This window comes from Fragaria vesca, linkage group LG5 (assembly GCF_000184155.1).
Source record: "Fragaria vesca subsp. vesca linkage group LG5, FraVesHawaii_1.0, whole genome shotgun sequence".
In the NCBI taxonomy this organism is placed as follows: domain Eukaryota; kingdom Viridiplantae; phylum Streptophyta; class Magnoliopsida; order Rosales; family Rosaceae; genus Fragaria; species Fragaria vesca.
The window spans coordinates 11,541,270-11,558,176 of NC_020495.1; the positions used below are offsets into that span (position 1 = coordinate 11,541,270).

The following is a 16,907-nucleotide window of genomic DNA, read 5'->3' on the forward strand; positions in this document are numbered from 1 at the left end:
AAGAATACGTAAAAAGTTATGAAATAGTAAATATATAATAATTATATTACATAATTGATTATTATTAGTTTTAGATATTTAGGGTATTTTAGGCGGTTTGGATGTGCATTTAGTATAATATTGAAATAAAAAATTATATGAGTAGTGTATTAAGTAACATATGTGTATTAAAAGATTAGGGTTGATGTATTTAAAATTACTCCGTCAACAAATGTCAAGTTACTTATAGAAACTTACTAAAACCTTTGTACACAACCCAAAGGCCCAAAGTTGCACAACCAAAGCAAACCAATGAAGCACATAAAAAGCTTCATCCCTCACTAAAAGAGCACGTAACGGTCAAGCCCGCCAAATCAAGCTGTCAAAGCCCACCCCCTTAAACCCATCCGCGTGTCACTCACGCGCTTCTCTTCCCAAACCCAACTCCTCCGTTTCTCCAAAACCCAGAAATATCAGAGAGAAAACATAGAAAACAGACCCAGAAGACGAAAAATGAGATTCAAAATGGAGGCGGAGACGTTGACCCTTCTGCTGGTCAACTTGGCCGGAATCATGGAGCGAGCCGACGAGTCGTTACTCCCCGGCGTGTACAAGGAGGTCGGTGCGGCTCTCCACACCGACCCGACTGGGCTCGGGTCTCTGACTCTGTTCCGCTCCATGGTCCAGTCCCTCTGTTACCCCATCGCCGCTTACCTGGCAGTGCGTCACAACCGGGCCCACGTCATCGCCCTCGGCGCCTTCCTCTGGGCCGCCGCCACTTTTCTCGTCGCGTTTTCCTCCACTTTCTACCAGGTATTTGGATTTTCCGCGTTTCTCGTTTACCCAATAAGAAAAAGTTACTGTCTTCAGTGTTGTTGGGCTTTGGTAATTCCTCATTGTAAATTTCAGTTTATGAGTTGCCCAATACAGTAATTTGATATCCTTTTGTTGCATGATGTTTGTACAAGTTGTTGTGCGGTACATTAATATATGGATACATCAAGTATACGGGTTTGATATATTAGTAGACTAGCTTAGCCTGATCTCGAGTTAATCAAATATTATCGTCGGTGAGCCGTGGTTTGGTTGGTTAGCTAGGCTGACTCACATCGTTGAGTTCATGACTTATGAGTTCAAAGCTCACTAACATATGTGACTTGATTGTAGATAGTTGGTTTACATTACATTTGATGTAATGTTGTGGCATTGGGGCATGGTTTATTGAGTTTTTTACTGATCAGGTGGCTATATCCAGAGCTTTGAATGGGATTGGCCTTGCTCTAGTTGCTCCTGCTATGCAGTCACTTGTAGCCGACTCTACTGATGATAGTAGCAGGGGTACGGCATTTGGGTGGCTTCAGCTGACTGGCAACTTTGGTTCAATAATTGGTGGTCTTTGTTCAATACTGATAGCTCCATATACGATTATGGGAATCCCTGGTTGGAGGATTTCCTTTCATCTTGTTGGACTGATTAGTGTTATAGTCGGTATATTAGTTCGTATATATGCCACTGATCCACATTTTCCAGAGGGTGCAACAAAAGAAAGCAATCAGAGTCCTAGTAGATCATTCTTGTCGGAAGTTAAAGAGCTGGCTAAAGAAGCTAAGTCCGTTATCAAAATTCCTTCTTTCCAGATTGTTGTGGCGCAGGGTGTTACTGGCTCGTTTCCTTGGTCAGCATTGTCATTTGCGCCAATGTGGCTGGAACTTATTGGCTTTTCTCATGGGAAATCTGCTTTCCTCATTGCCTTGTTTGTGATTGGTAGCTCTCTTGGGGGTCTCTTTGGAGGTAAAATGGGGGATATCTTATCGGTGCGTTTTCCAAATGCTGGCAGGATAATTCTAGCACAGATAAGCTCAGCGTCTGCAATACCTCTCGCAGCAATTCTTCTGCTTGTATTGCCTGATGATCCATCCACAGCTGTCATCCATGGTTTAGTTTTGTTCATCATGGGATTCTTAATATCTTGGAATGGTCCAGCTACAAACAAGTAAGTCTCTTGGTTAGTGGTTCGCGTGTTCGCGCATGTTCAGACCTCTTTTTCATCTAAATTACAGCATCAAATCAAAAGTATGGATGAATCTGTGTGGTAATGTGGTTAGGCTTTTAGTTTCGTAATAAATAACCCTCTCCTCAATATCTGAAGAACATTGTGACTTATATGTTGTACTGGTTTCACGAGTAACCAAAATAGAGAAGTTATTGTTGAAAGTCTGATTAATATATCATATCCAGTTTAAGAAGAAGAAAAATTATGGCACATGTTTCCTGAGATATAAGATAAGACAATTTTGTAATGTTGCATTTGATGATATTTTCCATGCAGTCCAATTTTTGCTGAGATAGTTCCTGAGAGATCCCGAACAAATGTGTATGCTCTGGACAGATCTTTTGAGTCCATACTCTCGTCATTCGCTCCTCCAGTAGTTGGGATTTTGGCTCAGCACGTTTATGGTTATAAACCAGTTGCCGCAGGGTCCAGTGCATCTGAAGAGATCGCCACAGATAGAGGGAATGCTTTATCATTGGCAAAGGCGTTGTACACAGCAATAGGAATTCCAATGGCTCTCTGTTGTGTTATCTACTCATTCCTATATTGCACCTACCCAAGAGACAGGGAGTGTGCTCGAATGGAGGTTTTAATAGAATCAGAGATGCAACACATAGACAATTCACCTAGTGGAGACGAAAACTCACAGTTGCGGTTTCCTGAGTCTGAAGAACTATTTGTGAATGATAGAACTGTCATCGATGTGGACTATGAGGGTGAGAAAGGCCTTGTTGGTGATGCTGAGGATGATGAACAGGCATTGCTGTACCGCCAGTTGACCTTCGCCAATATGAGCCGGGAGTAATCTAGCAAGCAGAGAATGACTCTCATATGTGCAGTATTTTATAGCTCATAGCGTTTAATGGCTATCACATTTTCCACAATAGACTGAACATTACACCATTCAAGCACATCCACAGATCATACATGTACAGAGGCAAAATGTCCATGTGGTTTTGACATTTCACTGAAAAGTAACCCTGCACAAAGACATCTTTTCATTGGTTTTTCAAGAGTTTTAAGAGTTATACATCATGGTTTTACCTGAGACATCTTTTCTATGGTTTTTTTCAAGAGTTTTAAGAGTGTAATACATCTTGGTGTTTCCCAAGAGGTTTCTTGTGACTGATTTTTTTTTCTTCCTTTCTTTTTTTCGTGTGGGAACATCGTACAGGTTCCACAGATCATTGTGCAATAAATCTCTCGTCATATAGTTACCTTGTAAATACAGATAGTGACTGAACCATCCCTTTTTCTTTAAATGAAAGGATACAACTTTACTGAATAAATTGTTGAAAAAACAAAAATGCTTGCTTTCAGTACAGCCTAGTGGTAAGGTAACTATGACTAGGTATATAACTTGATATACTTGAGTATTTTTTATACAAACTCGGGTTCTTGAAACCTCATTTTGCAAGAATTGCGGTGTCATATCATCCTGCTGGTATGGTACCTATAGTGTTGTTGTGTCTTTATTACAATATCCGAGAACTTTCAGAGAAACACATCTCACATGAAATGCCTATACAACCTTGCACAAACTGGAGAAATCCTCGGTGGGAAGAATGCTAATTTAACTTGGTTTTGTAGCAGAGATCATCACGAATTGCCGATTCCTCACAACAGTAACACCTACAAGGCCACATGCTGTACAGATGTCTTCCAATTCACCTTCAGATAGGAAGATTTGGCTGCCTGATACTTGCCTTGCTCTCTACAACAAAAACAAAATCATACACTACAGATCATTATTCAATATATTACAACGTCGTGTATAAGTTGAAGGTCTTACAAGGTTTGGAAAGTCTTTCTTTTTGTAATTGAGTCTCACATATAATAAAACAATAGAAAACAGAACAAGTTCAACACTCGTAAAAGAACAACGATTTTGTGAGGAGAACAAGAAAAAAAACAGCTTCAGCTATAAAATTAATTCTAAACCATGAGGCACAACAAGAAGAATCCCAAACAGTGCAGGTTCCGAGTTTAAATGATATACCTTGGTTCCTTCCCTCAAAAATGGGACAAAGGCAAAAGGACCATCAAGTATGTAAGTTGTTGCAACGAACACCCCACCAGGTCGCAGTACTCTGCTAATTTCAGCAACCTTCAAAACCACAACTGCCAAATTACTCATAGAAAATACTGCCTGATTTAATTATTATTTATATTTATAAAGGGGGAGGGGGAATTTAAGAAGAATGAGAGCTTAGAGCTTAGATCGTTAAGATGGACATTCCCTATAGCCAACTTTCCTTCTCATAGACTATACTGAAAACAATACTTCTTTAATTAACATATTATACATCCAGTCACCCTTACAATGAAATCTGTGCAATTTGCACCTTAATATGGAGATAACAGATCTATCAGTTACATATGCATTCAAAGAACTTGCACTTAATGACTAAATATTTGCAGTAGACTGTAGAGCTCATCTCCTCTCTTGTTTCTAGCATTATCTTTGCAACATCAATTTTACACAGTGATAATGTGTTTCCATTTAAAGACAAACACTAGGAATATTTGAGAAAAACACCAGGAATGACGGACAAATCACTGATAATTTTGTATTTTTTTACTTCAGTTATAAAAAAAAGGTAAAGGAATTGGAAGCTTTGTCCCCCTTTAAACAAGGCTAAACTACCACGAAAAAAGATATAATACACAAGGTCATTTAAATACTAGAAGGTATCTCTTTAAATGTGCTCCTCGTGAAAAATATTTCATTGACTTTTATTAAAAAAATAAAATTCAAGTATCATTCATTAACATGTACATGTACATGTGCTTACTTTACTGCTACCTGATTCATGAATACGTATGCCTTACAAGTGCAACAGTAAGCAGAAACTATTAGCCAACACAATACAGAGATAATACTTACAGCTCCTGTTGGTGAAGGCCAACAGTGTATGGCAGCACCAGCATGCACAGCATCAATAGAACTTGTAGCAAAGGGAAGCCTAGAAATATCAGCTCTGACCAAAGTTATGTTCCTGAGAGAAAAAAAAAAAAAATTATCATGCATAAGTTATTAGCAATAGTAACAACAGTTTTGGAAGTAATAGGTTTTGACACTTCAGGGTCATTCAATGTAATGCAAAATTCAAATTCTGTACTCTTTGGGGAAGTTCTCTTCCTTCTCAATGAACTCATAGCACTGCTTCAACATATTTTCTGAGTAGTCCAGAGCAACAACATGAGAAAACAATCCACTCTTGGCGAAAAGCCTGGAAAATAACCCACTCCCACAGCTAGCATCAATGATGCTTCCACCCAGGACTGGTTTTATGCAATCCTTAATCAACTCAAACTGCAGCCACAACAATAACACTGTCAGCAACTCAAATCAAGTACACAATGCAAAAGGGATGATCTGTATTCAGCATTTCAATAAGTCACTACTCAATTATTGGCCATAAAAAAGAACAGTTTAGCAGAAACGGGATCATTTATTCTGTTTTCTGTGCACTGATCATAAATAGCTACCTTTCTTCTTTTTTACTTCCTTTATCTTAAAATACATACAACTGCTATTGGAGGTGGGATTTCTTATTTATTTAAATACACTGACCGCATAGAATAGCCATACTAGAAGGCAGATCTTCACTTCAGATAAAAAAACAAACAAAACAAACTAGATTTCCATGCAATGTCCAATACTCCAAATAACCGGTCAAGAAATATATATGTATGTAGATTATCTTTCCGCAAACCTCTCACTGTCTAAAGATGGAACGAATTACAATCTACCAAGACATACACTGTTTGCTTGAAACAGAAATACTAGACAAGGGAAAATGTGGAAAAAGGAAACAAAACACATCACCTCTTTCTCTGGCCCAGGAAAACCACCCCATACTGAAAAGCTTTGACGCCAGCCCCTCTCGTAAAGGAAAGATATCAACGGAATCCTGATCCAACAAAACAGTTCTTGACATTATAACATGGCAGGTGAAATCAATTGAACTAAGCATGCTCTGCACATGCATAAGAGATCAAAAGTAACAAACTTGACCAACATAGGTGGTTATGTATGCAGGAAAAGTTTTTCGTTCAGAGTATAAATATCCTTCGTAAAATTCTACATGAGAAGTTATTTTGTCTTGAACGTTCTTCCAAATTTCCAATCAAAGCTATACAGTTTGATGATACTATGGCCATTTGATTGACTCTAGAATTATAAAAGAAAACTAAAGACAGTAGCAGATGATACATGTTGGCAGGACCTAAGTACCAAATCAGGCAACCAAAGATCAAACATCAAATGCTATTCTTCATCATAAGCTATTAGCATAGAGCCTAGTTACTTATTTTTGTGCATAACACACACTGGGAGAGATGGATAAACCAAGAGGATTTGCATCCGAGTCTGCTTCAACCCTACTGCTTCGCCGTCCTCATTTAAAATTTCATCGTGAAAATTCATGCATAACACTCAAAGTTCAAATCTATACCATTTCAATACCTGAAAAACTCCGTGGAAGCCGGCATTGATTCACCATAGTTCTTGGCACCGCTCGCCAGTGTCAAGTCCAAATGTGTCTCATTGCTAGAGTAAGTCTTCTTACAAGTGCTACATTCGAAACTAGATCCGGAACCAGACTCGCTGTAAATCCAAACAACCAACCACTCAACCATTATCCAAACGAATTAGACATGTGATTCAAGTAACTCTTACCCTTTTGATGAAAATCGATCAAAGCATATAGGACAAGCCAGCAAATCGTTACAGATGGTGGCCTCATTCTGAACCTCAATCGGTTCCTAACATTCATACACAAGAACAAAAACCCAAGAAACTTATCAATATCTAAAACCAAAAAGCTCAAAACTTTTTGAATCCTGAGCATTAACTGAAACCGGGTCCTAATCATTCATACACAACACAAAGAACCCAAGAAACTTATCACTATCTAAAACCAAAAAGCTTAAAACTTTAGAATTCTAAGCACAAACCAAAACTGGGTCTTCCATTTTCGACAGATTGCATTGAGAAGAAGCTTAACTTACAGATGGGGTGGTCTCGACAAAGGCGGTGGAAGAAGCTCGGACAGTGATTGTCGGGAAAGAAGAGCGTTTGAAGCTAACGGTGAATGGGTTGCTGAGCTTGAACGAGTCAGGCCTCGAGTTGCCGAGTTGACTCGGGAGAGAGAGGTTGCTGGTGAGCTTCGTCGTCGCCATGAGCTCTCTGTGGTTTCGGGAGTTGCTAATGGGATTTGATTAAACTAAGTTGGCGGAAGATTACGACAAATTTTAAGAGGGATATTTAAAAGAGTCCCTCCATTTTGGGTGACTTGGTCTCTGTGTGGTCATGTGTGTATGGATCTATTTGGACTCGAGTATTTGTAATGGGAAATCATCTATCGGATTCCCGTTACATTTTTTTCTTAATCATGCAAAAGGCGATAAATATATTCATCATACATAAGATAAATTATTACAGATCTTACTGTTGTCATAAGAGTTAGTGGTAGTACCCCACAATGATACACATACAATAGCATATCGCTAGACATGTGCTTAGAATCCTAATATACATAATTGTATTAGGAATTATTTAGATATACTAAGATACATAAAATAGAAAAATAATCCTTAGGCCCAAAATGAATTAATCTTAGGTCAAATAACAGTTAACCTAGCTCAACCTCCATCATTGTTGCAGACAATGTGAATGCACCAGCCACCATGGTCACGCACTGTGCAGCCGCTGCCATGCCTCAATGCCATTTCGCCGCCATGTCTTGTTGCCAACCAGACACCACCACGAAGGGAACACCAAACACCGCTGCACCAAGACAATAGTACCGCTGCCAATTTGAAAACTGATGCACCCCTACCATCATCGCCGCCTGCACAAGAAAGGATGGAGAATCTGATGTACATCATCCCAACCCCGATGCCCAAACACAATAACAATGGGTGTTCTTGTCCCCAAACAATATCAGGAAAACCACGCTGGCTAAAATCTGCTGTGAGCTTTCAAGCCAAAAGAACCCTTTAGATCAAAGGTTTCATAACTCCCTTCGATGATAGTCTTGTCGGCGCGAAACCCGGTCAAGGACCACCACCGGATGGGGGTGATTTGGGTGAAGGTTGAGGTTGAGGTTTTAGGGTTTAGAGAGAAGGATTTCCCATTACATTAGAAAACTAGAATAGTGAATAATCATCAACTTGGTTGTGAAGAATTAGAATGATACCAAATATGCACTAATGAATATGTCTTTTAATTTGTATGAAAACTACATACTCTTCATTTTTTGAATAACACATACTGTTCGTTACAACAACATTGTTTTGTTTTACATCAACAACTACAAATAGATAATTAGCAGAACAGCTAGAAGCAAATTTAATAAAAATGAAAAAATTGATAAAAAAAAAAAAGAAGCTAACTAGACACAGTAAGCATGAAACATAAACTGACGGGAAAAAAAATTTGAACAAACTAACGGGAAAAAAAATCGGAGCGAATTCAGTGCACCATGGTGCACTGGAACCAACTAACAGTTTAACGACTCTGTTTGGTTAGGGAAGAAGACAAAAAAAAATGGTCGACATCTGTTTGAAACTCTGCCTCCGCCTTCTTCTGCAAAACAAACGCACACCGGTTCGGTAAAACGCCATTGAAGAAGCCTAAGCAGCCCTCTGAGCCAAACCCAGATATCAAAAAGTGTCTAATAGCCTCCCAAGGAACCCTCCGAACCATACCCAGAAGGTAATTCTTCATTTTTTTTCATAGGCTTCAATTCATTCCTATCACCAATAGAAAGAGCACAACCAAATTCCAATATCTAGAAAGTTAGTTTCTTCCCAATGTTGCAGCAACCCAACAATCCCATCGTCAACCCAGAACCAATATTAATTATTAAATGAGAAGTCTATCGAATCACCAATAAAGTTGATGAACCCATGATTGTTGCCGCAATGAAATCCCAAAAGGACAAAAAATTCACAGGCGTCTAAATCTATAAATTTCAAAATCTCAATCTGCTCCCAATTTCGTACCTGCAAATTTCAAAGAAGAAAGCTTGATTCAACTCCACATTGCACCACCAATCAATTTGCTATGTTTCAAAAAAAGCAAGCTCATGATCAAAACCACAAAAAATAAAAATCTGCTGCCCCATTCACAGAAGTGACAGAACTCATATAAATAAAACCCAGAAAAGTGATTGATCCAAAGCCAAGAGCCTCCGTTCAAAGACTCTGATTTGGATAGTGGTTTTTTTGTTCAATTTCTCTAGTTACGTTGACTGTCAGTCAGACGAAGTATTAATTATGATATAATTAAATTAGTGGTTCATATTGCGTCACATGTCATTAAAGGTAGTGGTATACTTGCATCTTGGTCCATACAAGAACTTTTAGATGAAACTAGACGATGGTTGAGAGTTGCACCTCATTAGACAATGGTTGAGAATTCCACAAAACATACACCGTTGTCAGAATTCAAAAGATATCTACGATCCAAAAAAAAAAGAGTCAAAATAACCATTAACAGATTATCAACAAAGTATAGGCTTGGTCACAAGACATCGAATACAACAACCATTTCTTTTCGTTTAATTCTTTACAAAATGAAGAGGAAGTGCATAAATGCATATGATATTGCACAAGACAGGATGAAATAAACAAAAAACAGCCAATCATACAAAGAGGTAAATTATTGAAAATAGTTTTTGTTTATTTCCCAAAATTTGTGCCTACACATTCGTGCAGAGAAAGAAAGCGCTCATAATAAGACAAATATAGAGTGAGAGAGAGAGCGAGAGAGAGAGAGAGAGAGAGAGAAGGAAATGGCACAGTCTCCTAGCACCACTCTCACCTTTCCACCTTCTCTATTTCTCTCTCTGCCAAAACCCCAAAACCCATTTCTCTCTTTTCTTCTTTCGTCATTCTACATTTCAATGGATGGATCCTCCTCCAGACCCCAATGTGGGTTCTCCTCCTACTTAAACCCTGTAATGGGTTCTTCTCCTACTTCAAAACCTGGTGTGGGTTCTTCAAGATACAGTCTCGGAGTGCAAATGTGCACCAAACGTGAAGTTGAACCAATCTTCGGCTGCACAATCACCCCTTCAGCTCGTTTGATCAACCCTACAGTCTTCGGTGAACAACCCCCAGAGCACAAGTTCAATTTCAAGTGGTCAGTCTTTCTTTCTTTGTTTGCTTCTTTCTTTCTGATGTAAAAGAACGTAAATTTACAATATTTATGGTGTTTCTTTATGTGGGTTTTGATCCAAGCTTGTTTTGGCTGGGAAGAACAGAGGGTGATGCTTTGTTTGTAGGAAATGAAATTTTGATAAGCCCTAGATTTTATTTTATTAGTTTTCCAAGTAGTTTAGTTTCTTTTGTGCACTTTGGATTCATTCATATATGCTTCCATATATAGATATTTAGATACACAAATATATACATATATTATGTGTTTTATGTATAACAAAAAGATTCTTCTTAACACTAAACAGAGCAGGGAACAGAAGCATTGTATAATCTTCTAGGTACATAATTACCAGGACTGTAACTGTATAGCGGTATTATTAGAGACTAGGTTCTTTTTCTTTCTTTGACACACAAATAAAAAGGTATAGGGTTTATGCAGTAGAGACGGTAACCTTTACTGTATTCATGTAGTTTATTTTTTATTGGAGTATTCATATAGTTTTGAACTTTTGATAACTAGCCGTTTATATTTCTTATTTTTAATTCATTATTAAATAGTTATTGGAAAGTCCCAAGTGAAAGTGAATTCCTGTTTTAAGTCACAATTACAAATTTAAAAGAAAGACAATTTAGGTGGTAACTTGGAAGCATACACAGGTACTGGAAGTGTGACTTGGAAGCACACAGAGACGAGATCAGGTTCTGTGTCCACCATGATGTGGTGGCTACCATCCAGTGTAATGAATGTGCCAAACTGAAGCTACCTGCCAAGTTAAGATACCATTGCTCTAAAGCTTCTTACAAGGAGACATTGGAACAGACACAAGAGGTGTCATCTTTGCGCTAAAGCTGCTGGTGAGACTTCCTCTGATAATCAACCAGCAGATGAAGAGAAGACCTTGGCTGAGTATAATGATAATTCACTCGATAAACATCCAAAGCTTGAACTAGATGGAAAAATATGGGTAGAGGTGTGCTCTTCAATGTCTTATGCACCCACAGAGGAAGACCTTGGCTGCAAATTGATGCTGGTAACTACAGCTGTTGATAGTTAAGATATTCAGGATTTGTGCCCAAGTGATACCATCGAGACAGTTCCTGTTCGGTATGTGCCAGGTCAGAAACCTCGCTGCATACTTGAGTGTCAGCAGAAATCTGGGGACTCTCATATTCGCTCCATACTCAAAGCACACTCTTCTGGCGGTGTAAAAATTAGTGTGCTATCATATAATGTCCTTACTGATATATACGCTCATGATGATCAATACTCTGACTTGCCAAAATGGTCTTTAACTTGGGAATATTGTCCGCAGAATTTACTAGATGAGATCATTGAATATGATGCAGACATCCTCTGTCTTCAAGAGGTCAATACTCCCTTTTAAGTCGCATATATTTTCTGAAGTTTATATAAAATGGTTGGCCCCAGAGGTGATACATTTTTTATGCAGGTACTAAGTACTCATCTCGTGAATTTCTTCACACCTGAGTTGGAAAAATTAGGATACTCTGTCACATACAAGAAGAAAAGGGGAGAAGTAAGATAATTTGGACCCTTTAAATTGTGATGCACTTCTAATTTTTGTTATTTTAATCCAAGAATGTTATCCCTTTTCCTAGCATATTATGTCCTCTTAGATTTGTATGGTATTGCAGATTAGTAAGTTGTCAACTTGAGAGCAAAGTGTGATAAACTATTGAACTTTGACTGTTATGTTTATGCTTTATAGATTGAAATAGTTTTGGGTTGCCGTTCAAATGCCTTACCCTGGTTTGAAATAAAAACAGTCATGTGCACTGGTCATATCAAATACTATTGTAATAGATGAATTCTAGACGAATGATCGATTTTTTTGAATCTGACCTTGAGATTCTTGTATGCTTAACTGAAATATAACTTTTGATCGGCTAATTGCGTCGTCAGTTAGACCCAGATAGTAAGTTTCACATGCCGGCTTCTATATCATTGATCATCTAATTTCAAGTAAATTATGTATCTTCCCCCAACATTGTTAAACAACTATCAGGTCTCGAAAGCTTAAGCAGTTGGGGAATGAGCGAACATTTGTATGCCGAACTAATTCCCTCCATCATGTGCTGTCTCATTAACCACAGCTTTTGATGCCCATGTTAAGCAACCATTGCGCCTCAAGATCAAGTTGGGAAGGGGCCAATGATGTATACCAAGCTAACATGATTTCTTCTTTACTTCGTCTCCTGTATTGAATCCCTTACCTCTATACATTATAGCTTAATTTTCCCCAAACTGTTTAGTACTTGCTAGGGTAGGTATTAACAGTCTGGTCAGTTCAAATTGATTTAGTATAAAATAAAATAAAAAACACAATTATGTAGGTTGTGTTAAATTTGTACTTGTTTCTGACGATATCAGGAGCTCAGTTAAGGCCCTGCAGGTCTCTTATTTGCTAGTTACTGATGTCGCCGAAAACATGTGCATATTGTCCTCTTTGTATCCTTAAGCCTGATACTCTTGACTCTCATATTATCCTGTGCTTTGCATTTTATAAAAATAATGTTTCTGAATACAGAGTTTGTGCATTTGGCTTCTTAATATGGCCAATACTGTCCTGTCCCCATTATACAGAGTTTCTGAATAATGTTTCTGCAAGGTTTGTGCTTAGTGCTTACCAAAATAATGCAACTGCAGCCAAATAATGTAAAAAAGTTTCAAAGATATATGTTTTGCATGATGTTGATCTGATAAAACAAAATCAATATGCTGAATTGAATGAATGATTTTCAGATTTATACAAGTCACGGGTATTGCATGGACGGTTGTGCTATATTTTACCACTGTGATGTATTCAAAGAAATCGTGAAATATGAGGTGAGGAAGCTCTTACTTTCACTTATGAGGAAAAGGGGAAAAAGTAAGGAAAGTGTTAATAATTTCAATGCCAGTGGTTGATAATTCTGTTTTACTTTTGTAGCGTGAATTTGATAGCTCACTGAGAGTGATTGGAGAATTACAGCTGATAGAAAGGGAAAGGAGAGATGAAGCTTTTCAAAGGCGGAAGCAGGTTTATAATTAATTGTTGTTATGCGATGTATCTTTTTGCTCTATCAACTAGTTATATGTGATTTTACAGGACAATGTTCCACTTAGAAAAACTGGAAAATGAGGAAAATCTTGTTTAGGATAAGAATTACAGGCCAAGTAGTTGATAATTCTGATTTACTTTTGTAGCGCGAGGCTGATAGCTCTTTACGGAGAGTTTTGGAAGCATTGGAAGCATTGCAACCTCAAGAGAGAGATGAAGCTTTTCAAAGGCTGAAGAAGGTTCATATTTAATTGTAGTCTTTTGTTCTGTGGATATGTTTCTGCATCATCTGTTTGCTCTATGAACTAATTATATGTGATTTTACAGGCCAATGTTGCACATGTTGTTACATTAGAAAAACTGGAAAGTAAGGGCACTTGCAAGGGCATTCAACCTAGAATTTGTGTGGTACTATGTGTATTTGAGATTTAAACATTTTTTTTTTATCATTAATCCTTGGGTTCTGACACAGTTGTGCTTCTAAACTATAGGCAAATACGCACATATATTCAGATCCATGGTCCCCAGATGTCAAGTTGTTTCAGGTGCAGTTTAATCTCTAGCTCTGCCTTCTACAAATTTTAAGTTTCAGTACATTATTGATTAATTGGCTTGATTTCTGATATAAGGTTGTGGACCTGATTACTGGACTGGACAAAATGGCCAAGACGGAAATTCCTATGTTGGTTTGTGGAGATTTCAACTCTGTTCCTCTGAGGTTAGTACTGGCTTATAGATGATTTGGTATAGAATAAAATTTGGAGACAAAAAACAAATTATGGTCCTTGTAGAATTATTTTTGTTCTTGCGTTTGGTCCCTATGATGACTCTTGTGATTCTATCCATTTCCTGTTTAAATAATATTTGGAAATATTTCTATTGTGAAAAAATGAGGGAAAATTAGGGAAAATGTTGTGGTACTATATTTGATTTAGGCTGTTCCACCCAACAAGCTGACCTGTTTTATGCAATATAGTTTAACACCTTGGAAACCATTATTTTTATGTGTCGAGGAACAACCTTATGAAAGATATTCTTATTCAACATTGCAGTGCGCCTCATCAGTTCATAACTACTCGCAAACTTGGCAATCTTCCCGATACTGATCAACATAGCATATGTCTGCATCTAAAGCCTGACCATTCATTGCCTCTGGTATGGTCATCTGTTTCTCAGTTTTGTTTTACGTATATCTGGTTATGATTCTAATGCTGAAAATGTACTTTTTCAGAAAAGTGCATATGCATCTTCTTATAACTCGGATGGTGTCGAGGAGGAACAGTGTAAGAAGTTCTGGTCTGAAAGTGGGGAGCCTTTGTTCACCCACTCGACAAGACATTTCCAAGGAACCCTGGATGACATATTCTATACAGGTACTTTGGAACAACTAATGTGTCTGACTTATTATATTTTGACCTGCCTGTGTTCTGCTTCCGAACTTTTAGTTAGAGAGCCAGGTGTTTTTAACAGTAGGCTTGAGTCATCTTCCCAGATAGCTTTAAATTGATATTGTCAGAGATGGCAATACATATTGTTTCAGTGGCATGGCTTGGAAGTCCGAATCAAGTATAAATTGAATTCTAGTTCAGAAACCTTTTCTCCCACTGCAGAAATAGCATCACACGAAGCCTTTAGACATAGATGGTATACTGTGGCTTACTGTAGTTAGTAGCCAAGGGAACTTGAGAAAAATAAATGAAAGCATCCAATAAAAATAAAAAGGTTTAGCTGTGCATCTTTGAGTGGACCTTAAACAAAAGTATATCTTCCACTGACAAGATTTAGTTCTCTATGTTTGTTGACAGTCCAGAAACTCAAATTATTTTTTCTGTTCTCCTTTTTTGGCTTGATTGGTTATGTAATGCTATTTTCAACTATAGATTTGTTTTGTTTCCTCCAATCTGCAAGCCTGGAACTATCATGGTTGGCTTATGTAGAGCATTGTTCTTTATTTTTTTTAGCTTGTCAGGATTCTTTTGTTGTTTTAATTTTCACATCATTCCTTTTAGTTTGAAATTTATTGTGAAAACTATATATTGAATTGAACGGTATAAATGAGGCACATTGCGCATGTATTAGACTAGGCCTTTTTATTTAGGAACCAGAACCACATACATTTACTGTAATATGGTTTCTTACCCTTCAAGTGATGTTCAATTCTATTCTTATGTATGTTGGCATCACCATTGTAACTCCATCTTTCTGACTCCTAAGGGTCAAAGACATAACAAACAGAAATTCAAGTTGGTCCATTCTATCAGTGTTCTGACCTCTGAATCATATTAAGGTGTATGCTTAATATTACTGCAATAGTCAGCTTTCCTAAAACTTTGTCGACATGCATAGATAAAATTATTATCTACTTGAACCAAGACTTTTTCTGTTTGCATCTTTAGTAGTCAAAATAGTATTCTCTAACTTAAGTGTATGCATCTTCCCATACAATGGAAAAGTAAACAGACAATTCTACGGCATGCAACATGGAATGCTAACATCCATTTCGGAGTCAATGAGAAAAGAATTGCACTTTTTATAAATTGTTTGATCAAGTTTTCTTGGACTTTCATTATAACAGCAGTCATATGTCTTTTCCTTGCAGATGCTATGATTAAGAACTTTGAAGAAACTCTAGCTACTAATAGGTTGGCTACGGAGAGTCTGAACACTAAATTGGGTGAGGTTCATCTTGAGTTAAAAGAGGAGAAGCAGAGGGCATTACTGCACTGCAATGGAAAGTTATGAGCGATAAGCCAGAGGAGAAGCAAGAAGTGAATTCAAAGAAGGTTGGCATTAAAATCTATGCATCTATCTCTCTCTCTCTCTCTCTCTCTCTCTCTCTCACACACACACACACACACACACAAGCACACCGACACATAATTGTTTAAATTTTCATTAACATCTGGATGCACTGATGCTAATCTATGGCAGATAAACTTACAATTTAATTTTCGAAGCTTGAACTCATATAATGACAATGAGATACACAACTTTATTTTAGTTTTATTAGATATGCACGATTGAATAGAGTCATCCTGTAATCAAGAATGTAGTTCAGCAGGTTTAGAAGGGCAACACAAAAAGGCAACGATTTGCCGTGGTGACCATATGTTTAAAAGCTTTCTTTTTTTTGGGATCGTGGTCTTATATTTATCATACTGCTTTCAAATTTCCATCAATTGATGAGTTCATTCTGCCTCAGGAATACTCAATTTCACCGAGGAGAAACCCTGTTGTTAGAAGGAGAGGTCAGCGTTCTCTGGGAAAACCAGAGCATGATGAGAAGGTGGCGCACTGTTCTGAAAATCATTTTAATTTCTTTCAGTTTTGGTCCTTTTCACATGACAATATTACTCTCCTTATGATATTTCATTCGATTTGGTTTCTAGGATTCACCTCTAGTAGGGGCAACACAAACACCAGTATCAACACTTCTGAAGAAAGCTTCAGAGAATCTGAACTCACCCAGTATAATGAATCTCTCAAAGCACCACAAAAAGGTAAAACGAATTCTAGCTTTTATACAGTTCTACTGATGGATATTCATAAATAAGAATGCAACTTTAGCTTTACAATCTGATTTATTCTTGTCTTATCTCTGCCCATTGACCTGATATTAATTAATGCCTTGTCCATCAACT

The 16,907-nt window shown here is 37.6% G+C and overlaps 3 protein-coding genes across 3 annotated transcripts in view; 2 read left to right on the forward strand and 1 right to left on the reverse strand.

The window, feature by feature from the left end:
- The first annotated feature begins 504 nt into the window (after positions 1-504).
- Positions 505-3,184, forward strand: LOC101293095 (protein spinster-like). The gene is made up of 3 exons (XM_004299592.1): positions 505-792; positions 1,221-1,972; positions 2,309-3,184. Exons 1-3 carry the CDS (start codon positions 505-507, stop codon positions 2,835-2,837), a joined length of 1,569 nt encoding a protein of 522 aa, XP_004299640.1. The 3' UTR covers positions 2,838-3,184.
- A 99-nt stretch (positions 3,185-3,283) lies between these two features.
- Positions 3,284-7,325, reverse strand: LOC101293395 (uncharacterized methyltransferase At1g78140, chloroplastic-like). Its single transcript, XM_004299593.1, has 8 exons — positions 7,049-7,325; positions 6,717-6,802; positions 6,504-6,644; positions 5,865-5,949; positions 5,155-5,348; positions 4,920-5,031; positions 4,032-4,139; positions 3,284-3,746 (listed from the first exon to the last, which is right to left on the reverse strand). Exons 1-8 carry the CDS (start codon positions 7,217-7,219, stop codon positions 3,606-3,608), a joined length of 1,038 nt encoding a protein of 345 aa, XP_004299641.1. The 5' UTR covers positions 7,220-7,325; the 3' UTR covers positions 3,284-3,605.
- A 2,623-nt stretch (positions 7,326-9,948) lies between these two features.
- The window catches only part of LOC101292027, a 7,432-nt gene continuing 473 nt past the window's right edge, over positions 9,949-16,907 (forward strand). Inside the window, exons 1-15 of the mRNA XM_004301272.1 lie at positions 9,949-10,187; positions 10,862-10,941; positions 11,054-11,175; positions 11,269-11,571; positions 12,969-13,052; positions 13,156-13,245; positions 13,413-13,505; positions 13,594-13,674; positions 13,758-13,811; positions 13,896-13,984; positions 14,319-14,421; positions 14,498-14,639; positions 15,866-15,945; positions 16,469-16,552; positions 16,656-16,766. Of these exons, the coding sequence (XP_004301320.1) occupies positions 9,949-10,187; positions 10,862-10,941; positions 11,054-11,175; positions 11,269-11,571; positions 12,969-13,052; positions 13,156-13,245; positions 13,413-13,505; positions 13,594-13,674; positions 13,758-13,811; positions 13,896-13,984; positions 14,319-14,421; positions 14,498-14,639; positions 15,866-15,945; positions 16,469-16,552; positions 16,656-16,766 (1,755 nt within the window). The remainder of the gene's footprint in view (positions 10,188-10,861; positions 10,942-11,053; positions 11,176-11,268; positions 11,572-12,968; positions 13,053-13,155; positions 13,246-13,412; positions 13,506-13,593; positions 13,675-13,757; positions 13,812-13,895; positions 13,985-14,318; positions 14,422-14,497; positions 14,640-15,865; positions 15,946-16,468; positions 16,553-16,655; positions 16,767-16,907) is intronic.

Excerpts from the sequence above, each read along its gene's own strand:
- LOC101293395 (XM_004299593.1), bottom strand. The coding sequence starts at position 7,219 with ATGGCGACGACGAAGCTCACCAGCAACCTCTCTCTCCCGAGTCAACTC. Across the intron at positions 6,803-7,048 it reads TTGTCGAGACCACCCCATCT|GAACCGATTGAGGTTCAGAA; the intron begins GTAAGTTAAGCT and ends TATGAATGTTAG. Across the intron at positions 3,747-4,031 it reads TTTTGAGGGAAGGAACCAAG|AGAGCAAGGCAAGTATCAGG; the intron begins GTATATCATTTA and ends TTTTTGTTGTAG.
- LOC101293095 (XM_004299592.1), top strand. The coding sequence starts at position 505 with ATGGAGGCGGAGACGTTGACCCTTCTGCTGGTCAACTTGGCCGGAATC. Across the intron at positions 793-1,220 it reads TTTCCTCCACTTTCTACCAG|GTGGCTATATCCAGAGCTTT; the intron begins GTATTTGGATTT and ends TTTACTGATCAG. Across the intron at positions 1,973-2,308 it reads AATGGTCCAGCTACAAACAA|TCCAATTTTTGCTGAGATAG; the intron begins GTAAGTCTCTTG and ends TTTTCCATGCAG.